The sequence below is a fragment of the Equus przewalskii genome, chromosome 11, assembly GCF_037783145.1.
Source record: "Equus przewalskii isolate Varuska chromosome 11, EquPr2, whole genome shotgun sequence".
NCBI classification, from domain to species: domain Eukaryota; kingdom Metazoa; phylum Chordata; class Mammalia; order Perissodactyla; family Equidae; genus Equus; species Equus przewalskii.
Window position 1 is genome coordinate 26,916,169 of NC_091841.1, and position 23,545 is coordinate 26,939,713.

Here is a 23,545-nt window from a genome sequence, read left to right on the forward strand (position 1 = left end):
GAATAGGCCATGATGGACATTGGATATTGGCCATGATGATGACCACACAGAAGGGCGCATTGAGGAATTCAAGCTCAGAGCCAAAGATGGTAAGGACCTGGAGGGTCTTTGCATACAGACTAGAGTCCAAGAGTCCCTCTAGCCAGCTTGGCAGAACTGACCTGGGATCAGGCCCTGCGTCAGGTACACTACTGCCCGAGAGTCTGCTGGTCGATGGAGAGAGGGAAGAGGGGAATAGGGCTCCCCAGGTAAGCAGGAGGCAGCAAGGGTCAGAAAATGGCAGTCCCGGGGAGTCTATGTAGGAGGAAGATGGGGCTAGGGGGATGGCACTCAATCTTCAGGTAAGACGGAGAAAGCGTGTGCTGTCCGGTCAAACAAGAAGGTTGCCGCTGAGATTAGGAGGGTCTAAGTCCCAGCTCCTTCTCCACTGCCGTGGTGTACAGCCTTGAGGCACAGGCTGCACGTCCGGGGACTGCTGCCTGCCCCATCTGGCTTCTCCAAATCTCAAAACAGAGGATGTGTATGGAAAAAGAACACAGAAGAAAAAAAAAATCACCTGGGGCTGGCCCCGTGGCTGAGTGGTTAAGTTCGTGCGCTCTGCTGCAGGCGGCCCAGTGTTTCGTTGGTTCGAATCCTGGGCGCGGACATGGCACTGCTCATCAAACCACGCTGAGGCAGCGTCCCACATGCCACAACTAGAAGGACCCACAAAGAAGAATATACAACTATGTACCAGGGGGCTTTGGGGAGAAAAAGGAAAAAAATAAAATCTTAAAAAAAAAAAAGAGAGAGAGAAAAAAAATCACCAAGGTCAATGTTCAGGGAGCACTGGTAACTTTAATAGCAACCCACTCAAGGAGAACATAACAGTCACAAGTATTTGTAATAAGCTCTCATCACCACCCTCCAGCAGACATCCCTCAGCTGCAGCCAGGACCGGAACTGCGCATGCCCAGCACAGCGCTTTTCCGGTCAGCAGGCTTTTCGCTGGTGGCATCAGTCCCAGGCCCTGGGGGTAGAGGGTGGGCAGACTGGGACACAGAACCGGCTGAAGGGGAGGAGTCTTGAAATAGGATGAAAGGTGAAGCGAAGACGATCCCCGCCTGGCCTGCCTCGGTTGAAGCGAGAAGCACTGGGGCCTGAGGAGGCCGCACGCGGGCAAGGGGCCGTTTGTCACTATCACGGGTGCTGTTGTTGTTGTGAGAGCGCCACGGCCCTGCGGGCCCCCAGTCCGGTGTGTGCGGAAAGGGAACCCCCAAGGGAGGCCAAGGCCAGCAGGGATTTCTCAAGCCAGGGGCTCCCCACCACCCGCGGCGGGCAGGAAGGGCGATCCTGCGCAGCCACTTCCGGGTCCTGCGACCTGAGCGGCGTTACCACGGAGACGCCCCTCCCGAGGCCTGGCCAGTCGAAAGTTTTGCCGGCTGGGCTCCCGGGGAGGGGCGCGCCAACGGGGCGGGGCCAAGTCGGCAGCAGACACGCCCCACTCTGGGCAGCGCGACTTCGGAGGAGCACAGCGAGCGTCATTTCCGCCCTCAGCCTCCGCCCAACGAGGAGGGGGCGGGGCCGGCGGAAGGCGCGCCGCTTGAGCGTCACCTCCGGCGAGCCTAGCGGCGACAACGGCAACATGGCCCTAAACGGCGCTGGTGAGGACTTGGGTTGCCAGGGCCTGTGGCTGTGGGGTACGGGAGGCAGCGTGCTCAGGCGAGACCCCCCGGTCCCTTGTGCCTCTCTTCCCCCAGAAGCCGACGATTTCTCCTGGGAGCCTCCGACCGAAGCGGAGACGAAGGTGCTGCAGGCGCGACGGGAGCGGCAGGATCGCATCTCCCGACTCATGGGCGACTACCTGCTGCGTGGTTACCGCATGCTGGGGGAGACGTGCGCGGACTGCGGGGTGAGCAGAGACTCGGGCCGTGGGATCGGGCATGGGGCCGCGGACTAGGCCGCACGGCCCTTCCCCGACTCTCCCTTCTGGACCCCATTGCCCAGCGTCTCACCCCTGTCCCCTGTGCTTTCTGTTCTCTAGACGATCCTCCTCCAAGACAAACAGCGGAAAATCTATTGCGTGGCTTGTCAGGAGCTCGACTCAGACGTGGATAAAGATAATCCGGGTGAGAGGATGAGTGTGCTTGGTTGGGCAGAAGCGTGGAGTTAGAGGCCCGGGAGCAGTGGGCCTGGGAGGTGACAGTGGAGTCTGTGGGTGGGGCCGAGGTAAGGTGCGTTCCCCTTTCAGCTCTAGAAAGGCCCATTCATTCAGTAACAGCTCCAAGCACGTCTTGTGTGCCAGACACTATGGAGAGTCTGAACTCAATCAGCCATAGTCCTGATGGGAGAGATGAAGCAAGGGCATAAGTAACTCTGATACAAAGAAGAAAATGGATGAGCTACTTTATAGAGGGGCAAGGAAAACATCTCAAGCACAGAGAGAGCAGAGCAGGAAAGAGTAAGGAGGTGGCTCAGGACTGAGGCTGGCTGGGCATCCTGACCATTCCACCCACTTTCTCCTCTTTTAGCTCTGAATGCCCAGGCTGCCCTCTCCCAAGCTCGGGAGCACCAGCTCGCCTCTGCCTCGGAGCTCCCCTTGGGCTCTCGGCCTGCCCCTCAGCCCCCAGTACCCCGGCCCGAGCACTGTGAGGGAGCTGCAGCAGGGCTCAAGGCAGCTCAGGGGCCACCCTCTGCTGCTGTGCCTCCAAATGCAGCTGTCGTGGCCTGCACCCAGGAGGCCCTCCTGCAGAAGCTGACCTGGGCCTCGACGGAGCTGGGCTCTAGCACCTCCCTGGAGACCAGCATCCAGCTGTGCAGCCTTATCCGGGCATGTGCTGAGGCTCTGCACAGCCTGCGGCAGCTGCAACACTAAGAATCCCCTGCTGAGAAAAACCCTCCAGAAAAACAGCTGTTCCTCTTGTGTGGTTTGTTCTTTTCTTGGTTCTGAGCGTGCATGCCACCTCGCCTTTTTCTTGCTTTTGGCCTCTCCCCCTACCACTGTCTGCTCTCCTTGATGCCTTGAGAGATGAGTTGGGCTTGTTTCTGCTCAGTTTCCCCACTCAGAGGTTGAGGGGGGACGGAGAGGGCTATGTGATAGTTTTTTTCTGAGGAGGAGGCCACAGCGTCCTCGAAGGGAGGGATGGACCTCTGCAGGACCCCTGCAGGCTTCTCCGCCATGCTGTGCTCATCCCCACCCCTGAGTGAGATTTGGGGCTCCAGTCTCCTGGTAGCTTCTCCTCCTTCGCCTGAGCATCCTGATACCCTCCTGCCCAGGCCAGGTACTCAGACACTGACAGGGCATCAGATTGCACGGTAGTGACCAAGTGTGGACTTAACCCAGTCTCTTGACCACCACTTTTAGATCCTTTTCCTTGGGAGTTATAACTGGGCAGAATAATTTAACACAGTGTTCGGGGGCGGGGGGGGGGGCAAAAAGAGTCGTGAAGGAACCGGGCCTGCCGCTTTTGGCTTCTTTCCTCCTCCCCTTTTCCGTCTCCCCTTCGGTCGGTGCCGCAGCCGTTGCCCTTTTAAGAGAGGCCCCGCCCGCCCGGAGGGGGTGGGGCAGGGGCGGAGTCGGAGGAGTCGGGGAAGGAACAAAGCGCGGCCTGCGGGCGGCGGCTGGGCTCGGCCGGCGGGGCCCGGGGTGCGGGGCCTGCGGTCGGCGGCCCCGGCGGAGCTTTGGAGGGAGGGCGGCGGCATCGCCGTCCGCGGCGGCCCGGCCATGAATGGGCTGCCCTCGGTCGAGGCGCCGGGCGGCGCGGGCTGCGCCCTGGCTGGGCTCCCGCCGCTACCGCGCGGCCTCAGCGGTCTTCTGAACGCGAGCGGAGGCTCGTGGCGGGAGCTGGAGCGCGTCTACAGCCAGCGCAGCCGCATCCACGATGAGCTGAGCCGCGCCGCCCGCGTCCCGGACGGGCCCCGCTCCGCCGCCGGCGCCGCCTGCGCGGGACCCGCCGCCGGCCCCTCCGGCCCGCGTCGCCCTGTCAACCTGGACTCGGCACTAGCGGCGCTGCGCAAGGAGATGGTGAGTAGTTGGGTCCCGGGCCAGCTGGGCTGGGGGCTGCCGCCGGGCAGAAGATCCTGGCGCGGGGCAGAGCGCAGAGGCGGGGAACCAGGTATGCGGCCTGGGTCTCAGGACCTGCAGAAGCCCGTGGGGTCAGACGGGATGTGGTGACAGTAATTATAGTTACCGTTTATAGCGAAAGTTGCCGTGCAGTTTTAAATGCTTTGCTTGTGTTATTTTATTCCATCCTGTTAGATGAATGTTGTCCCCATTTTACAGATGAGGGTCGGTGACTTGTCTAAAGATTCGTAGCTTGCAAGTGGCATCTGATGTCCACAAAAACTTGTTCTGGGGAAGGTACAGGAAGATTGGCTTGGGCTGAGGGTGGCCTGGACCCCAACCCCAGCCCACCCTCAGTCTTTTGCAGGTGGGGCTGCGGCAGCTGGACATGTCCCTGCTCTGCCAGCTGTGGGGCCTGTACGAGTCGATCCAGGACTACAAGCACCTGTGCCAAGACCTGAGCCTGTGCCAGGACCTGTCATCCTCCCTGCACTCGGACAGCTCCTACCCACCTGATGCTGGCCTGTCTGATGACGACGAGCCTCCTGATGCCAGCCTGCCCCCGGACCCGCCACCCCTCACTGTGCCCCAGACGCACAATGCCCGTGACCAGTGGCTGCAGGACGCCTTCCACATCAGCCTCTGAAGAGCTGGGGGAGCGAGGGTCATGCACCCGTGCAAAAGGCTCAGAAACTCACCCCTCAGCAAGGATTCAGACTATAGTGCCTGCTTTCCCCATACCAGCTCACCTCAAGGAGCGCAAGGCTTGGGCCCCTCAGAGGCAAAACTGCCGACCCCTCTCCCCCGTCTTGGGTTAGCTGGCACTGGGGCGGGCACCTGGCTACAGGCTCTGCCCCCGGCACTGGACCTCCACTTCTCCCACATGTGTGCACCCCAGCTTGGCCACCCCTCAGTCTGGCGGTGGGGCCCAAAGCATCTTGCGCTCCCCTTGGCGCCTCTGCATTAGGAGGAGTGCCTGGCTCCCACCTCCTTTTCACCTTTTGCTGCTGTTGGCAGCTGCTGGCTCAGGGGCATCCCACCTTTGGTCCCTGGGTTCCACTGCCCTGGACAAGGGCTCCAGAACCCATTCCTGCACCCACCCACGGCCGGGAGGGCCAAGGCTCCGTGCTGGATATTTAAGTTTAGGGGCCAGCCTCCTGGGCGCATAGATAAATAAATACTCTCTCAGCGTTCTTGTGTTCTGACTGCCTGGCTCTGGGGTGAGAAGACCGCGGAGTTTCTGGCAAGTGCCGCCCCGCGCTCCGCCGGCAGGTGGCGCCCGAGACCCCGACTGGAAGCGAAGCGTGGCGGTGGCACGGTGCAAAGCCTCCCTCCCCGGGCGGGGGTGCCCACCGTTCCCAGCTGGCTAAGCCTGGTCCCGCGGTTGTGTGACTGTGGGCGAGTCACTTCCCCTCTCTTGCCGGAGGCCTGGGAGCCCAACTCCCCTCCCCACTCGCTTTGGGCTTTCCTGGCCGGCCGGGAAGGAAGGAGAAGGAGCCGCCCATCTTGAGGAGAGAAACTTTCCACCCCGAGTGGAGGCGGAGTTGGGGCGGCACAGGAAATGGGTGGGCCCTGGCCGGCGGGCCGAGGGGCCCCTCGGCAGGAGAGGGAGAGGGGAAGGCGCCTCCAAGAAGGCCTGGAAGCTAGTGAGTGCCCTATGGGTGGGAGGAAAGAGCTGCAGAGGCAGAAGGGGATGACGTCGCGGTGCCCCAGGCCTCCCCAGAGGCCAGACAAGCCCTGGAGAGGAGATGGGGGAAGGGCCCCAGATTTGGTGCAGGAGATCCCAGGGGCGCTGAGAGGTGATTGGGGTCCCAGACAGACCGCCTGGCTCCCCCTACAGTACTTGGGACCTTTAGGGTTGTAGATAAAAGGCTTTCTCTTACAGAGGACATGGAGGACCACACCTCTGCGACTGGGAGCCAAAGCCAGTGTGACGTGCGCTGAAAGAAGCTTGCACCTTTGGGGACAGTGGGGGCTCAGACCACACACACAACACCCCCATAACTTCCTGAGAGGAAGAGCGGACCTCGAAATTGCACACTTAGGCTCACAGGCCTCTCCTCCCCGAGTTCTGCTGCATAGTCACTTGCCTCCCGGAGACAACTCAGCTGGCACTCCTGGCAGATCAGATGTCCTGTTCAAACCTAGTGTTTACCAAGCACCAGGCTTCCGTCCATTCACAAACCCTGCAGAGCGCTGGCACCGGGGGAGGAGCCCGGCCCACTTCTGGCCCCAGGGCAGTTCTCTAACTCCCGCCCTGACACCCACAGCGGCTCATTACCCCACAAGGCGGTGGGGAGGCGATAAGGGCTCTAATCTAGGTGTGAACAGAGCGGCTAACGCCTGTGACAGGCATCTCAGGGGAAGGAGAGTAAACACACACACACTTTCCTGTCCATGATAACGGATTCCATTTAATGAGACCTAGCAAAATCAGCCAGGCTCCCTACTAAATGCTTTCCAAGGTTTCAGCCACTCAAGGACTCTGTAAAAGCTGGAACTATAATTATCCCTATTTAACAGAGGCAGAAACTGAGGCTCAGAGTGTTAGCGCTCTGCCCAAGGTCACACACTTAGAAGGAGCTCCTTGTGGGATGTTGGAACCATCTTCCCACTTGACAGTTGAGGAGTCAGGTTCCCGGACCAGCGAATGGATGCTGCCCACAGGTAGGGCCACCCAGCTTGGCCCCTGACCCTGTGCCTTTCTGCTTTGGTTAAGACATGGGTGGCAGCAGGAGTTCGACAGCCACCCCAGTGTTGAGGACAGTTGGCTCTGGCCCAGATTCGAAGTGTGACCCTGAGCAAGTCTCTTCCCCTTTCTGAGTCTCTGTTTCCCCAGCCTGTGAAATGGGGCCACGAATACCTACCTCCCAGGGCTGCGGGCAGGAAGGGAGGCGGCACCAAGTTGCCGGGTGCCCTCTCCAGGGCCGCGCGTCCACACGCCTCGGCGCGCATCGAGCAGGCGCTGCGGTCCCCGCGTCCCCCCTCGTGCCCCTCGTCCCCCCCACCGCGGTCGCCGCGCGAGGCCCCGGAAGCCGGGCCGCCCCGCCCCCACGCCGCCGCCCGGCCCCCGCCCCCGCCGGAGCCCCGCCCGCCTTCCGACGGGGGTGCGGCTCCAGGAAACGGCGCGCTCGCGTCTCGGCGCTCCGGCGACCCGGCGCGCCCCAGACGACCCCACCGACTCAGCCAGACCACCCGGCGGGCCCCGGGCGCGCTAGCGGCCCGAGCGGCCCCGGGTCCGAGCCAACGACACCTCCGCACGGACGGGGCGGGCGGCGCGGATAGGAGCCGCGGAGGCCATGGGGACCCAGGCCGGGCCGGCGATCGCGGGCCAGCGGGAGCCCCGGGTCTGAGGAGCGGACGGCGGGGGCGGCGAGGGCCATGACCTCGGTGTGGAAGCGCCTGCAGCGCGTGGGCAAGCGGGCCGCCAAGTTCCAGTTTGTGGCCTGTTACCACGAGCTGGTGGTGGAGTGCACCAAGAAATGGTGAGTGGGAAGGAGGCCTGGGGGACTCCCCAGACTGGCTGGGACCCTATCCAGCCTTTGGAGCCTGAGAGAACCCTGCCTCCAGTCCAGTAGCTAAAGGGGCCCCTACCCCAGCTTGGGCCCTGGTGTCGCAGCCACAGTGACTCAAAAGTGCCCTTGCAGCTTAAGGGACCCCTAGTGTTGGGGGTGTGGGCAGCTTTGGGCCAGTGGAGGGGAAGACTTCTAGGCCTGAGAATCTATCTGTGCCCACACTTTCTTTGGCCGTGCTCGGGGCTGGCGAAGGGAAGCCTCATGGTTTTGACCAGAGGGATGGTTCAGGATGACATCAGAAAAGGGAGCAAGTTTTGAGGTTTGTGGGTGGCAGTGCTGGGACAGAGACCTCCCTGGACCTGCGTCCAGCTCAGAACAAGGATGCTGCCCCCTCCTCCCCTGCCTACTTGTTGAGCCAGAGGAACCCCCCTGCTTCAGCCAGAGTGGGAGCTGGGAGGCTGGATAGTCTCCACGATGTCCTTAAAAGGGGAAACTGAGCACTGGGAGGGATGAGAAGGGAGGCGGGGAGCAGCTTAAAGGGGCCTGAGGGCCTCGTAGGGTGTGGATCCCGGAGGAGAGGGCCTGGGGAGGGCGAGGTGGTGGGGTGAGGGGAGATATATGAGGGGGTGCAGGATCTGGCCCCAACTGCCAGAGGGCCCAGGGGCATCTCCTTCACATGCTCCCACCCGCAGCTGCCCGGGCCCCTGCGTCACACCCTAAATATACGTACTCATGGTGTCAGCTTCCCTTGGCTGGATTAGGGCACAGCTGTGGGGGCCTCACCCGCCAGGCGGGGCTAAATTTAGGCTCCCAAAAGGAAGGGCTGCCTCAGCAGGCAGGAACCATGGAGTCCAAGGGGAGGGGAGTGAGAAGGAGGCTGGGGTCCCTTGGGCAGCTGCCAAATCCCCGATCTTGACTGGGCCAGCCAGAGGGCTGTCTAGTTCATTTGGCTGGGCCCAGAGAGCACAAGGGCTGGCTGAGGTAACACAGCACAGGGCTGGGACTTGAACCATGGCCTCTGGCTCATGCTTTCTGTCCCAGCATCCTGGGTGAGGCCAGGAGGACGCTGGGCATGGTCTGGGAGAGCAGGCGGAGCTGTGGGACAGTGTCAATGCATGTGAGTCATGGCCGGTTGGGGGGGGTGGGCAGGGCCACCAGGGCTTCTTAGCCTGGAGCCCAGGCTAGGAAGCTGCCCCTGCCCAGGTCGCACCTCCCCTGGAGGGCGTACCCAGCCTGAGTCAGGCTGCCTAGCCAGGCCCCGCCCTCCCTAGGCAGCCCTGTCCGCTTCCCCTTTCTGGGAAGGCCCCGTGGCTACCCTTACCCAGCCATAGCCTGCAGTTTGGGGTTGGGGAGGGAAGCTTGGCTCTAGGCTTAGTTGTGTGACCTTCCCTGGCCCCCAACTTCTCTGGGCCCCAGCATCCTCAGTTGCACTGTGCACCTCCAGCGGGGCAGTGGGCTGGGTGAACCTGAGCCTCTTGGCGTGGCAGTGGGTACAGGCAAGGAGGGCTCTCGTGCTGCCCTCGGCCTGATGGTCCCCTCAACTGTCCCCAACCTCCTGAGCAGTGGTTGACCCTCTAACCCAAAGGGGCCCTCATCCTCCTAGGCCCAGCCACGTGGCAGACGACTGTCTCCTCTCGCTGTCTGTGTCCCTACATCGCTCTGCCTCTCCTCTGCCCCAGTCTGCCCCTGTCTATGCTGTTCAGTTTAGATGTCACCTTCTGGAAGTCCTCCTGGATGCCCTCGTGGGAGTCAGAGACCCTGCAGAGCTAGGGTGCAGGGCTCTGGGTTTGAGAGGTGGGGAGCATGGCTGACTCCCGGGGCCCCTGGACCCAGCAAAGGGAGGGTCTCTAATGATGAGCTGACCCTCTGCCCGACTCTGACCATGCACCTCCCCCCAACTTCGGAACCTTGCCCTTGCCATTCCCTCTACCTGGAGCCTGCCCTCTCCAGACCTCACATGGCCCACCCCTCCCGCACTCACGCCTCTGCTCAGATACCCACCTCAGGGAGACCCAGCGGCTCTCTCCCGTCTCCCTGAGTCAGCTTGTTAATTTGTGTCCCATCTTGATTGGCGCTCTTCTCCCACCTCCGTGGCCCTCAGCCCCAGAAGGGTCTTGCCTCTCCTCTGCCCTGCTCTGCCCCCGAACTGGGCTGGGTTTATAGAATGCACTCCACAAATATTTGTGAGTGAATGGCCTCCTGCTCCCAGTCTGTCTCTCCCTGTGTGTCTGAGTCTGTGTGTCTCTTGCAGGGTCCTTGCTGTGTTTCTGTGTAGCTCTCTGTCTCTCTGTGTGCCTGTCTCTGTAGGTCTCTAATTCTCTTGCTCTCTTTCTTCATAATCCCTGACCCAACTCGGGCCTTTGCCCTTCTGTCCCAGGCCCCACCCTGCCTAGCAGCCCCACCCTGCTCTCTCTGGCCCCAGATAAGGGGCCATCCAGGCCCTCTCCTGGGGGAAGGGGATGAGGGCAGAAGGGAGACCCTGGAGGAGATGGAGAGGCTGGGTGGGCCTGACTGAGTAGCCCCCTCTTCACCCACAGGCAACCAGATAAGCTGGTGGTGGTATGGACCCGGCGGAACCGACGCATCTGCTCCAAGGTGGGGGAGGATGTCAACTGGCGCTCCAGGTTGGGGGGTGGGGCCAATGGGGGAGTGTGGGGAAAGCGGGTGAGGCCTGATGGGGAAATGGAGTCAGACTCCGGTTCAGATCAGCATCCACAGAATGGAGAGAAAGATGGGGTCAAGGTTGGAAATAGGGGCAAGGGGTGAAGGGGACAGTTAAGATTGGAGGGAGGACGCAGACTGCTCATTGCAGCCCCACAGCTGGCAGCCGGGCATCCAGAACCCGTACCGGGGCACCGTGGTGTGGATGGTACCGGAGAACGTGGACATCTCCGTGACTTTATACAGGGTGAGTCTCCTCCTGCATAGATGGGAATGGGCTGGTGATTACAACCCCAGGCAGCTACAGGGGTGCCCTGGAGGGTTATCCCTCCAAATAGGAAACAACAGGTGGGTGAGACCAAGAATCAAGGCGGGGTGCCTACTCAGCACGAGTAGCCCAGGAGGTCTTCCTGGAGGAGGTAGCATTTACCCGCCATGTATAGGATGACAGACAGCTCGGATCAGGAAAAGCTGGGGAGCTTCTTGGGCAAGAGGGACCAGCATGTGTGAAAGCTCCAACCAAACACCTCCAGAGCCAGTGCAGGCCCCTCCCCCTGCACGGCCCCCACCCCAGCAACCCCTGTACTCACCAGTGCCTCCTTTTCCTAGGACCCCCACGTGGACCAGTATGAGGCCAAAGAGTGGACATTTATTATTGAGAATGTGAGTGGCCGGGGTGGGCTGCGGCCTGGGGGTCTCGGGAACTCGGGGACAGCACTGATGGTCCTTTCCCCCGCCCCTCCCCTCGGCCCCCAGGAGTCCAAGGGGCAGCGGAAGGTGCTGGCCACGGCTGAGGTGGACCTGGCACGCCACGCAGGGCCCGTGCCTGCCCAGGTCCCGCTGCGGCTGCGGCTGAAGCCCAAGTCGGTGAAGGTGGTGCATGCCGAGCTGAGCCTCACTCTCTCCGGGGTGCTGCTGCGGGAGGGCCGCGCCACGTGAGTGCCCACCCGCCCTCCTTGGCCCTGGTCTGCCAGCTCTGACTGCGGCCCTCACCCTGACCTCCGCCCCCAGGGACGATGACATGCAGAGTCTTGCAAGTCTCATGAGCGTGAAGCCTAGTGACGTGGGCAACTTGGACGACTTTGCAGAGAGTGACGAGGAGGAGGCTAATGGTCCAGGGCCCCCTGAGGCACGGGCTCGTGTCCCCCCACCAGGTGGGCTTACAACCTGCCATGGATTGACATCACCAAGACCTGGGGAGGGTGGGGGTATCCCAGGCCGTTAAGCCACTTGCTGTGTTGGGTGGGCCAGCTTGTGCGCGCCCAGTAATGGGACTCATAGCCTGCTGGCAGCCCCGATTGGCCAAACTTGGCCCCTGGTCCCATGGTGGCCTGGGTCCTTAGCTGAGTCCTGCAGGATGGGCTCCCAGTGGCTGCCCATGCCCCTGGCCCTCTCCTCACCCCCGAGAGGGTGCCTGCCCCAGGTCTCCACCCGCCCTGAGACAGCTGGGTCAAAAGCACACAGAGGGGCTGCAGGCCCTGCTCGCCACCCCTCACCACCCACCCTCATGCTCAGTCACCAGCTTCCTCATCCCTCCCTTGTGCTTGTTAAGGCTTTTTTTCTGTCTGTCCTTGTGGTTCTCTCTCTTTCTTTTTCCCTGCATCTGTGGGCCTGTCTCTTCTCGCAGGCCGGGGCGGTGCCCTGAGGCTGGGGCGTTCCTCAGGTAGGCCCGGCGCTCTAGTTGGGGGGAGGGGGTCAGACCTGCAGGGCCCTGCCTTGGGCTGACCCTTGGCTCCCCAAATCCCCCAGATCCCTCTCGGGAGCTGAGGACACTCTGTGAGGAGGAGGAGGAGGGCCGAGTACAGCCCCAGCAGGCAGGTGAGGCCCAGGCTGGGGTAGCGGGGACTGGACCTCCCGTCACAGGGCCCCGGCCTCAGTACCCGCTCCCTTCCTTCCTCCCCAGCTGCCAGCCCTGCTAGTGCTGAGGATACCAGCCCAGCCCCTGTGAGTGGCCCTGCGCCTCCAGCCAGGGCCTCCCGGGGCCAGGGGGCAGAACCATCTACTGTGGCTGGGGGCCCAGTGGGGCCTAAGGCCCCAAGGCCCCCGGGAATGCCACTGGAGACGAGGTGAGCTTTGGAACCAGGCCCACTCCCCATCCCCTGCCCACTGTTAGGAAGCAAGCAGAAGGGTGGGGGGTGGGGCTGAGAGTAGGGGGCCAAATGAACCCCCACAATGCCCCTTCCTGCTGTCTCCTCAGGTCCTCAAGACAGCCAGGCCAGGATGTGGCCCCAGCCCCAGCTCCTCGGCTCCGGAAAGGCTCTGATGCCCCCTGGCCCCCAGTCCCCCAAGGGGAAGACAAGGCCCCCAAAGCCTCAGGGGCTCCCCCAGCAGGCGTGGGTTCTGCTGGGGAGACGCAGGCCCAGGCAAGCCCTCAGGAAGGGACAGAGGCCCCTGCAGCTGGGCCGGCCCCAGGCGCTGAGGACAGAGGCTCCAGAGACTGTTCAGGAGGGCAGAAGCCTGAAGTGCAGGAGGAGGGCGCTGGGGACAGGCCAGAGGAGAGTGGGATGGACACTGAGCATGGGTCAGAAGTCAGACAGGTGAACACTAAGAGGTCAGAGGTCAGAGCTGGGGAGACTGAAGACAGTTCAGACGTTAGTCAAGTGGATGCTGAGCAGAGGTCAAAGGTGAGACAGGTGGACAGTAAGGGACCAGAGGCTACAGGGGTGACATCTGAGGCAAGATTCAAGGGAACTCCTGAGGTTCCTCCAAGGGGCTCTCAGGGGAGGATGGGGGTCAGGACCAGGGATGAGGTTCCCACAGTCCTGAGCCCACCCCTAGCAGGGTCTGCAGGGCACTCCGGGCATTTCAGTGACCTCAAAGGGGCCAGGGCTGCTACAGGCCAGGAGAGAGAGGATGCAGAGGTGAGGGGCGGCGCCCCTGGTGTTGGGGGGACAGGCCTGGAGCAGGGGCCCTCTGTTGGAGCAGCAAGCGCCAGTCCCCAGGTGAGCAGGTGCCAGGGGGCCCCCCCAGCAGCTGACCAGGGGGTGATGTCTAGGGATCTGGGGGTCTGGGAGGCAGAAGCTGGGGACTCAAGGGTCCTGGAAACAGAGACTGGGGTGGCAGAGTCAGAGGTATTGCAGACCCAGGAGAGCGAAGCAGTGGGACCAGGGTTCGCAGAGATGGAGACTGGGGCGGCAGCGGCTGAGATATTGGGGGCTCAGGAGACAGAGACCGTGACTCCAGGGGTCCTGGAGTCAGAGGCTGCTGGGATGGTAGAACCTGAGGAACTGGGGACCCAGAAAACAGACGTGAGGATTTCAGGGGCCCTGGGGACAGAGGCTGGGACAGCAAAGTGTGGGGTCCTGGGGACCCAGGAAACAGAGGCTGAGGGCTCAGGAGTTCTGGGAACAGAGACTAGGAGGGCAAAGACTGAGATATTGGGGACCCAGGAGATATCTGGGAGTCCAGCGGTACTGAAGATAGAAGCTGAGATAGCAGAATCTGAAATATTGGGGGCCCAGGAGACAGGGGTGGGGGTTTCAGGAGTACCAGAGACAGAGGCTGGGAGGGCAGAGGCTGAGGCGCTGGGGACCCAGGAGCTGTCTGGTGATTCAGTGGTACTGAGGATAGAAGCTGAGATAGCAGAATCTGAAATACTGGGGGCCCAGGAGACAGAGGTGGGAGGTTCCCGGGTACTAGAGACAGAGGCTGGGAGGGCAGAATCTGAAATATTGAGGGCCCGGGGGACAGAGGTGGGAGTTTCAGGGGTCTCAGGCATAGAATCTGAGAGAGCAGGCATCCGGGAGACAGAGGTAGAGGGTTCAGGGGTCCCACAGTTTGAGAGTGAGACAGCAGAGGCTGAGGTGCTGGGGACCCAGGAGATAGCAGCCAGGGGTTCAGGGGCCTCAAGGATGGAAGCTCAGATAGCAGGGACCCAGGAGACAGAGCTGGGGGGTTCTCGGGTGCCAAAGACAGAGGCTGGGAGGGCAGAGGCTGAGGGGCTGGGGACCCAGGAGCTGTGTGGTGATTCAGCGGTACTGAGGGTAGAAGTTGAGATAGCTGGGGCCCAGGAGACAGAGGTGGGGGTTTCAGGAGTCTCAGGCATAGAATCTGAGGGAGCAGCCATCCGGGAGACAGAGGTAGAGGGTTCAGGGGTCCCAGAGTTTGAGAGTGAGACAGCAGAGGCTGAGGTGCTGGGGACCCAGGAGATAGCAGCTAGGGGTTCAGGGGCCTCAAGGATGGAAGCTCAGATAGCAGGGACCCAGGAGACAGAGCTGGGGGCTTCAGGGGTCTCAGGGCCAGAGGTTGGAATGGCAGAGACTGAGGGACTAGGGACTCAAGAGACGGAACCTACAGTTTTAGAGGCTGAGAAGGCAAAGGCTAAGACTTCGAGGGTCCAGGAGGCAGGGCTCCTGGGGAGCCTCACATACGAGGCTTTAAGGGCCCGGGTCACTAAGCGTGGAGTTTTAGGCACTGAGGGAGCAGAAGCAGAGACTACAGTTTTGAGGGTCCAGGAGGCAGAGGATGGGATTTTGGGGGTTTCAGAAGCCAAATCTGTGGTTTGGGAGCCCCAGGAAGCAGAGACGGAGGTTTTAGGGCCTCCAGAGAACCAATCTGATATTTTTGAGACCCAGGAAGCAGAGGTTGGGGTCTCAGGAACCGAGAAGGGAAAAGAAGCTGAGGGGAACCTCACAGAGGCCAGCCTGATTGAGCCTCAGCTGGCCAGTGGGGCAGGGACTGGGGTGCCCAGGCCCTCGGGGGCCTCTTCCCCAGAGGAGCCTGAAGAGGACAGGAGGCTGCCGGGCAGCCAGGTAGGGATGGGGGCCGCCGAGGGCCAGTCTGCTGCTTCCCACTAACCTGGGGCTGAGCGAACGGCGGCTCTGCATGGACCCACCTGGTCGACTGGGGTGGGGTGCACAGGGGCTCAGCTTCATGGAGCCCCCTCACCCCCTCCTCTCTCAGATGCCCTGGCTCCCCCACCCTGTATTCCCTGGGCTGCATGGAATGGGACCCCCCCTAAGCTGATTTTCTGGGCTGAACTTGAGGTGTGGCTGCTGATGAACTCTCATCTTGCCTGGGGGCCACTGATCTTTTAGGTGACCTTGGTAGATAACCCCAGAGCTGGAAACCCTTTGCCTGGCCCCGAGGCTCTGGCCCGTGGTCTCTGGTGACCCCTGCAAACCAAGACCTGGGGCTGTTTTGTCCCCAAGGTGCAGAGGGCACAGGTTCCATGTTCACATTCCCTGTGTCCCCAGGCACCACCTGCCCCGGTCAGCTCCAGCCAGTCGCTGCTGGAGTGGTGCCAGGAAGTCACCGCTGGCTACCGTGGAGTCCGAGTCACCAACTTCACTACATCGTGGCGCAATGGCTTGGCCTTCTGTGCCATCCTGCACCGATTCTACCCAGACAAGATGTGAGCTGCAGGAGTGGGGTGGAGTGGGGTGGGGTGGGGTGGGGCGGGAATGAATGGGGGAGTCTTCTGGGAGGGCAGTGTGCATCCAGCCTCTGACCGGTGCTCTCTCCGCAGTGACTATGCGTCCCTGGACCCACTCAACATTAAACAGAACAACAAGCAGGTGAGATGGGGAGGGAGCCATGCCTGCAGGGAAAGAGGGTCTAGAGCCGGGCTGTGGGTCCAAGATTTGGGTTCCGTCTGTCAGGAGAGGAATCTGTCGGCTGTAGGACCCCAGCCGTGGCTTTTGGAAGTTCTGCCACTTTCTCCCCTTTTGGGCTTTAAATTGTTCGTTTTCCTTGGTTTAGTTTTGGTTTTTTTTTAAAGCATATTTCCACTAGATGGTTTTTCCAAAACCAACCTTTGGTGTGCAGTTGCTGGGTAACGCGAGGGCAGGCCCTGTTGCTAGGTTTCCCCCAATGGGAGGGCAAAGGCGTTGCTAGGCAAACCCTGGCGTGCCAGTCGCGGGGACCCCCTCGGCTGGGCGGGGCCGCTGACCCGGAGCCCCCCGTTTCCAGGCCTTCGATGGCTTCGCGGCCCTGGGCGTGTCGCGGCTGCTGGAGCCTGCGGACATGGTGCTGCTGTCGGTGCCCGACAAGCTCATCGTCATGACGTACCTGTGCCAGATCCGCGCCTTCTGCACGGGGCAGGAGCTGCAGCTGGTGCAGCTGGAGGGCGGCGGCGGCGCTGGCACCTACCGCGTGGCTAGCGCCCAGCCGAGCCCACCCGACGCCCTGGACGCCGGCGGCCTGGCGCAGCGGCTGCGCGAGCACCGGGCCGAAGCGCCCGAGGAGCCCAGGGAGCCCAGGGAGGCCGCGAGCCGCGCGGACGGGGCGGCCCCCAAGGCGGCCTCCAAGGACCACGGGGCCGAGGCCGCCCAGGAGGCGCGCGCCGCGGAGGCCCCCGCCGACGGCGCCGGAGCCCGGGCCTCCGTGCCCCCCGCCGAGGGGCTGGCGAACGGGGCGGGGGCGCCGGGCGCCGGGGGCGGCGTGAGGCTTCGGCGGCCGTCGGTCAACGGGGAGACCGGGCCCGTGCCCCCGCCCCGGGCGCACGGCTCCTTCTCCCACGTGCGCGACGCCGACCTGCTCAAGAAGAGGCGCTCGCGGCTGCGGCACAGCAGCTCCTTCTCCGGGGACGAGCCGGACTCGGGAGCCGCGGGCGCTGCCGGCGCCGGAGCCGCGGCTGCGGTGAGTGCCCTCCCGCGGCGGGCGGGCGGTGCAGAGACCTGGGCACAGGTGGAGGCTTCAGGGTGGCAGGCCAACGCTGGACGTGGGGAGGCGCTTTCTGATTGGAAGGACCGTGGTGTCGCGGAAGAGTCCCCTGGCGAGGTGGTGAGCTCCTCATCAGGGGACGCATGCGAGCCCACAGCCGCTGCTGGGACAAGAGTCCCGATTTTGCTGCCAGCCTTGGAATACATGCTAGTGATTTTTAACACTTGGCACTCAGTTAATGGAATCATGGCTGCAGTGGCAAGTTCCCAGAAGGCTCCATGTTGTCAGCACCCAGCGCAGTGCTGTTTACGGACTGGCAAGTGGGTTGAGGCATTTCTTTCCCTGCGGGTGGCCGGAGGTCAACCAGCAGCCACTGTGGCCCTGGAAAGTGAAGGCAGGGTTTCCATACTCAAGGGGTCTCTCCAGGGCCTCCTAACCCCCAGATTCTCTGATTCGGGTCTTGAACTCCAGATGCTGGAGGCCAGCGTCCTTTCTTCTCTGATAAAGGGAGATTGGAGATGGCAGACCCTGCTGGGTACCTACGTCTCCCCAACCCCTGCAGGTCTCCCGTCAGAGTCTCCCAGGTGGCTTGTGGTCACTTCAGACCACATGGTCCCAGAGAGGGCAAGGATTTGCTCAAGGACTCAGAACCACTGAAGTCCAGGCCGTGGGCTTTCCAGCTGGGGTTCCGCTCACTGTCCCATTCTGCGTGCGACAGCAGAGGCAGCTCTGTCAGGCAGCTGTGAGCCTTCAGCTCCCCGGGGATGACCCCTGAGTTCTAAGGAAAGGAGAAAAGGAATAAACTGGGAAAGGCTTTCTGGAAGAAGCAGCCCTTTGAGCTAGGCTGATCAGATGGGCAGGTTTCCCTGGTGAAGAATGGCGGGGGTGCGGTTCTCGAGTGGAGGGACCCACACAAGCACAGATGTGGCAGCTGGAAAGCTCAGCTCTCATTTGGGGAACTGCCAGTCATCTCCGGTAAGGTCCGCAGGTGGCGGGCTGGAGAGCAGGAGCCTTGAGTGCAGGGTCAGAGGCACAGCGTTAGGCCTGTGAATGAGAGACAGGGAGGGCACCAGAGGCACCCACAGGAGATGTGATAGGCAGGAGTCAGAGGGACAGAGCACCCTTGGCTTGTCTGTTGGCCTGTGGCCACAGCCCGATTAATGTGTGTCAGTGGCTCTTTAAATCTTAAAGGGGAGGCTCCATCCTACACCCTTCTTGGCTCAAGTCTGAACTTCTGGTCCTTCCAAGCCAGGCCCCCCTCCAGCCCTTGTCCCACAGGAGATATTTGACCCGTGGGGCTGGAGAGGACTCCTCCTCATTGGCCACTCTCATCTCCCATCCCCCGTGTGCGCAGTGGGAGCATGTCGGGCCTAGCCCCACCCGTGGGAGCTCCCAAAGTCTTAGAGTGGGATGAAGTCAGGCACCTTGAAGCTGGGGTGGGGCAGAAGCAACGCCATGAGGAGAGCAGTGTGCCTCTGGTTTGGCCCAGCAAGGTTTCCTGAGGAGGAACCACAGATGAGGGTGTAAAAAGGGGAATTTGGGTCAGACACGAGGAAGTGTTGGAATTCCCATCAGGGCTGGCATGAGTAAGCTCAGCTGCTGCTGAGGTTGGGGTTTCTCCAATCTCCGGCTCTCCTGCGTCTGCCTGCCCTGTCCGTTGAGCACTCACTGTGTGCCTGGCGTGCCACTATGACCCCTCATCAGCTCCTCACTGATTCCTCACAATGTCCCTTCCAGGGACGAAGGACTACCCCATTTCCCAGGTGGGAATGTTCAGGCTCAGGGAGATGAAGACAGAGGCAAAGGGAGTTGCTACAGACGTGAACCCAGGTTCTGGGTCTCAATTCTCTTTTTTTTTTTTTTTTTTTTGAGGAAGATTAGCCCTGAGCTAACATCTGCTGCCAATCCTCCTCTTTTTGCTGAGGAAGACTGCTAACATCCATGCCCATCTTCCTCTACTTGATATGAGGGACGCCTACCACAGCATGGCTTTCCAAGCGGTACCATGTCCACACCGGGGATTTGAACCGCCGAACCCCGGGCCACCAAAGCAGAACATGCACACTTAACCACTGCGCCACCGGGCCGGCCCCTGAGCCTCAACTCTTAAATGGTGCCCTCTACTGGGCCCAGCCCTGGGGCAAGCCACTTAACCTCTTCGTGCTCTTTCCCTGAGGATGAGAAGCAAATACGTGAACATTTATTGCAAAGTGGCCTTGAGGTGTGACTTTGGGGTGCTATCTAAAAAGATGCCTTTCTGGCGCCCTCAACCCCCAGGTTACACAGGGCTGGGATTTCTCCCCATTTTACATACAAGGACACAGAGGCCTAGTGGGCGTGACTGGCCCAGAGGCAAACAGCATATTGGTAGTCAAGCTTGGGAGCAAACCTTTGGATTAGACAGCCCTGGGCCCTAGGCCAGACCCTATATGAGCCGCATCTCTGACCCTCAGTTTCCTCATCTGTAAAGTGGGGATGGTAATCGTCCCTGCCTCACAGGGTTGTTGGGAGAACTGAGTGCATACAAGCACAGTGCCCCAAACATAGACACTTAATTGATATCAGCTATTATCGTTAATCCGGGTACTCTGAGTGCTTTCTCTGGGCCCCACCCTGGCTGCAGGGGCTGGCTCTGGTCAGGGAGACATGGGTCGCCAACAGCCATGATGAGGGGGGCCAAGGGGAGAGCATCTGCCCAGCCTGGGGGTCAGACGAGGCTTCAGGAGACATGAAGGTCAGGGAGAGAGGCAGAAGGCGGCCTGGGAGCCCCAAGGGGCCTCTGGAGGAGGCGGAGCTGAGCCGGGTCGTGAAGGTCGAGTTGGTGTCCAGCAGCCCAAGACGGAGGCCGGCTCCAGGCTGAGGAAGCTATTTGGGGAAGCGAAAGTCCATCGCTGTGGCTGGAGGGTGGGGTTCAGGGTAACAGGAGTTGAGGCTGGAGCTGCCAAGAGGCCTTGGTAACGAGGCTGGGGGCAGAGGGGGATGTGGGGAGGGTGACACCATTGGGTGAAGGTTTTAGGAAGACCCCTCGGTTGAGGCTTGAGGGTAGAGTCCGCAGGCAGAGCATGGTGAGGAGGCTGCCACTGACCTAGGCCAGAGGATGGCACCTGAGCTGGGCATGTCCAGGGCTGCCTCTCAGAGAGGTGCAGGGTGGGGCGGATAGTGGGGTAGCTTCACCCCTTTTCCCTGCCCGGTGACCTAGAAAAGTAGCCAGAGCCTGTACCATTAAAGGGGGCCAGGCTCTCAGCTGAGCCGGAAGTTGGGGGCCCCCAGGGCTGACAGTCCCAGCAAGTCTCCAGGGCAGGGGATATCAGGGGCCAGCCCTGTCCTTCCAGGCTGAAATTAGTAGGTCCAGCCAACTTGTCCTGTCCTGAGTGTGGCGTGAAGAGCACAACAATCTCCATGTGTGGGAATGGATAAGGTGGGAGAGCGCCCTCTTTTGGCCAGGAGATGGATGACCCTAGGTCTGGAGATAGGGCCAGATTTGTTCTGCTCAGTGTGACCGTGTGGGCCCTGGCCATGATGGAGATGCCAACACTAGGTGATGGGAGTCGGAGGTGGCCTGAGGGAGTCTGTGGAGAAGGGGAGAAGTGGGGGAAGGAGGGGCCCCAGGTGGGCTCTTCAGAGCCTCCCCCCCACCCCCCCCGCCCCGACCACAGAGCCAGGGAGGGTGAAGGCCGTGACCTTTGCTTGAGGAAGCACTTGTTCTAGAAGGAGTGGGGGGAGGAGGTCTGTGCATGTAGGACTGGAGAAGCAGCTATGGTGGGCAGGGCGTGGAGTTGAGGGCCCCTCCTCCCCTCCATGTGTGAGGCTCTGGCTGGCCCCGGGGTAGGGCTGTTGGGTAGCCTCTCGAGGCCCTCACTGGCCTGTTCCTCCACAGGAAGGCCTGAACCCTGCCCCCAGCCCTGCCCCCAGCCCATCCACAGCCACAGCCCCACAGCAGCTCTCTGGTGAGTAGTTTTGAAGGGGCGGTGAGCCAGCTCAGCTCGGGCTGCTGACGGATCCTGAGCTGGGGACCTCCTGGGGGCAGGTGTCAGTTGAGGATGCCTTAGCCTGGTCTGTCTGCAGGTGGGAGTCCCCCATCGGAGGAGCCACCCCCAAGCCCAGGGGAGGAGGCTGGGCTGGTAAGGTGGGCTGAGGTGGGAGGAGCTCATGGGTGGGCACTTCCTCGGTAGGGCCTGGCCTGAGCCCACGCTTTCCCTTGCCGCCCCCTCTTTCCACCCCAGCAACGGTTCCAGGACACAAGTCAGTATGTGTGTGCGGAGCTGCAGGCCCTGGAACAGGAGCAGAGGCAGATAGATGGGCGGGCCGCCGAGGTGGAGACACAGCTGAGGAGCCTCATGGAGTCAGGTGGGGTGAGCTTCTGGAGTCCACTCCCCGACACATGCTGCCAGATCTGCCCGCCCTGCAGCTCCTCCAGGCCTTGGGCGGAGTGGGGAGGAGGCAGGCTGGGGTCATCGTCCCCATTTACAGCTGGGCACACTGAGGCCCTGAGCCAGGAAGCAGCTTGCTTGGAGGCACACAGCTCTGACTTCTGGGATGCCACAAAGGAGCAAACCCCCTCCCCCACCTCCAGCCGCCCTGCTCCTGACACCAGTCAGTGGCAGGTCTGGTGACTGTTCTGGCTGGTTCAGGTGCCAACAGGCTGCAGGAGGAGGTGCTGATCCAGGAGTGGTTCACACTGGTCAATAAGAAGAATGCTCTCATCCGGAGGCAGGATCAGCTGCAGCTGCTGTGAGTGTTGGCCCCGCCCCTGCCCACCTGGGGCCTGGGGAGCTGAGACAGCCTTGGCTATTTCGGGATATTCTCTGCTTGCTGCTTTCTTTCTTTTTTTGTTTTTGAGGAAGATTAGCCCTGAGCTAACATCTGCTGCCAATCCTTCTCTTTTTGCTGAGGAAGGCTGGCCCTGAGCTAACATCCATGCCCATCTTCCTCTACTTTATATGTGGGACGCCTGCCACAGCATGGCTTGCCAAGCGGTGCCATGTCCGCACCCGGGATCTGAACCGGTGAACCCTGTGCCTCCGAACCAGCAGGCGAACTTAACCGCTGCACAGGCCCGCCCCTGCTTGCTTATTTCTACAAAGATCTTTTTGAAAAATTTCTCAGCCATCTTATTAATTTGTTTCCTATCTCATTTCTTGTATAAATTGATATATATATACACCAATAAATTGGTATATATTGGAAGAATATATTTCCTCTATAAATTGGAATAATATATATTCCTCTTTAAATTGGTACTAATTGTACGAATCAGAAAACCGAGGCCCAAAGAAAAATGTGGCGCAGGCAGGTCAGGGCTGAGTGGCCCAGTGTGACCGTTTTCCTTTACAGTGAGGGGGACTGAGGCCGAGGAGAGCGCAGCTGGTTTCCCCAGTGGGGTCAGAAGTGACTGTCGGCCCTCACTGCCTTTAGAGTGTGCATGGTGGAGGCAGGTTTGCCTCCCTTTTGCATTTTGGATCATTTTTCACAATAACTTTAGTCTTTAAGAATAATTTTTAGTCTTTAAATTTTAATTTAATAGTTGCTGTTTATGAGTAATGTTCATCCAAATAATCCTGCCCGGTTGTTTCTTATCTAAAAAAATAATGAAGAAGGTTAGTGGGTGTGGGAAGAGACTGTAAACGTCCAGCGATTGGAGAGCAGTGGGAATGGAGATGATTGGGACTGCGGACTGGGATAGTTCTGCCGGCAGCCCGGGCCTCCACGGGAACTGGTGGTGAGGCGGCATGGGGACCAGGGAGTGGTCCCAGCCCTGGGCAGCCCCTCTGGCTCCCCTTTCCCTGACCTGGCCCCCCACCCCTCCCGCAGCATCGAGGAGCAGGACTTGGAGCGGAGGTTCGAGCTGCTGAGCCGGGAGCTACGGGCCATGCTGGCCATCGAAGGTGGGAGATGGGGCCGGAGGGGCTGGGGGCCAGGACAAGGCATGGGCCTGCGTCCTCTGACTCGCAGTCTCCTCCGCCCTCAGACTGGCGGAAAACGGCCGCGCAGCAGCACAGGGAGCAGCTCCTGCTGGAGGAGCTGGTGTCGCTGGTGAACCAGCGCGACGAGCTGGTCCGGAACCTGGACCGCAAGGAGCGGATGTGAGCGGGGCCGGGATGCGCTGGGAGTTGGGGAGGGTCCAGGGCGCTCGAGCGGAGCGCTCGGCCCGGCGCGGGGGCGGACTAGGGGTGGCGCTCACCCGGGACGCGGGGGCTGACTTGAACCGGTTCCCCCCAGCGCCCTGGAGGAGGACGAGCGTCTGGAACGCGGCCTGGAGCAGCGGCGCCGCAAGCTGAGCCGCCAGCTGAGCCGGCGCGAACGCTGCGCGCTGAGCTGAGGCCGCGGGGCCCGGGAGTCCTCGCCCTCCCGGCCCTTCGGACCGCAGCTTTTCTCGTCGTCCCGGGCCTGCGCTCCGGAGGACCGGACCCTCCCAGACGCCGCGCACGGCCTGGAGGGGCCCCGTCGCGGGGAGGGGGTAGGAAAGCCCCTCGGCCCCGTGGGACAGGAGCGGCTGGGCGGCCGCGCCGTCCGGGCCGTATTTATTGTCCGTGTGAGTGTGAGTGTGAGTGGGTGTGGGTGTGTTGGCGGGGCTGGGGCCCGGGAGCGCCGCGCAGAACCCTCCCCGACGGCAAGGTCCCAGCCGACCGGCCCCGGGGAGAGGGATGACCGCGAGCTGCCGCGCCTCCGCCCTCCCCTTCCTGTTGCTGGAGAGCAATAAAGTTCGGGAAGGCTACACAGCGCC

At 61.5% G+C, this 23,545-nt stretch overlaps 3 protein-coding genes and 1 long non-coding RNA gene across 17 annotated transcripts; 3 read left to right on the forward strand and 1 right to left on the reverse strand.

Moving 5' to 3' along the window:
- Positions 1 to 817: 817 nt before the first annotated feature.
- On the reverse strand, positions 818 to 7,089 carry LOC139074511 (uncharacterized). The gene is made up of 3 exons (XR_011524168.1): positions 6,910 to 7,089; positions 4,170 to 4,330; positions 818 to 2,320 (listed from the first exon to the last, which is right to left on the reverse strand). It is a non-coding gene; the product is annotated as an uncharacterized lncRNA (long non-coding RNA).
- On the forward strand, positions 1,508 to 2,889 carry ZNRD2 (zinc ribbon domain containing 2). The gene is made up of 4 exons (XM_008507152.2): positions 1,508 to 1,643; positions 1,740 to 1,891; positions 2,024 to 2,108; positions 2,511 to 2,889. Exons 1-4 carry the CDS (start codon positions 1,625 to 1,627, stop codon positions 2,852 to 2,854), a joined length of 600 nt encoding a protein of 199 aa, XP_008505374.2. The 5' UTR covers positions 1,508 to 1,624; the 3' UTR covers positions 2,855 to 2,889.
- FAM89B (family with sequence similarity 89 member B) lies at positions 3,558 to 5,235 on the forward strand. Its single transcript, XM_008512348.2, has 2 exons — positions 3,558 to 4,003; positions 4,410 to 5,235. The coding sequence occupies exons 1-2, from the start codon at positions 3,704 to 3,706 to the stop codon at positions 4,686 to 4,688; spliced, it is 579 nt and encodes a 192-aa protein (XP_008510570.2). The 5' UTR covers positions 3,558 to 3,703; the 3' UTR covers positions 4,689 to 5,235.
- Positions 7,090 to 7,166: 77 nt separating the features above from the next.
- EHBP1L1 (EH domain binding protein 1 like 1) lies at positions 7,167 to 23,536 on the forward strand. 14 transcript variants are annotated; one of them, XM_070565465.1, is made up of 21 exons: positions 7,281 to 7,527; positions 10,095 to 10,152; positions 10,370 to 10,465; positions 10,828 to 10,881; positions 10,975 to 11,153; positions 11,230 to 11,372; positions 11,846 to 11,881; positions 11,968 to 12,036; positions 12,122 to 12,284; positions 12,416 to 13,160; positions 14,793 to 14,969; positions 15,414 to 15,571; positions 15,686 to 15,734; positions 16,129 to 16,797; positions 20,699 to 20,768; positions 20,887 to 20,942; positions 21,045 to 21,168; positions 21,453 to 21,552; positions 22,633 to 22,706; positions 22,790 to 22,904; positions 23,041 to 23,536. In XM_070565465.1, exons 1-21 carry the CDS (start codon positions 7,424 to 7,426, stop codon positions 23,138 to 23,140), a joined length of 3,339 nt encoding a protein of 1,112 aa, XP_070421566.1. In that variant the 5' UTR covers positions 7,281 to 7,423; the 3' UTR covers positions 23,141 to 23,536. The 14 variants fall into 14 exon arrangements, 11 of the variants coding, with proteins under 11 accessions (XP_070421563.1, XP_070421566.1, XP_070421562.1 ...); XM_070565461.1 differs by having other exon boundaries at positions 12,416 to 14,969; XM_070565466.1 differs by lacking the exon at positions 14,793 to 14,969.
- The last annotated feature ends 9 nt before the right edge of the window (positions 23,537 to 23,545 follow it).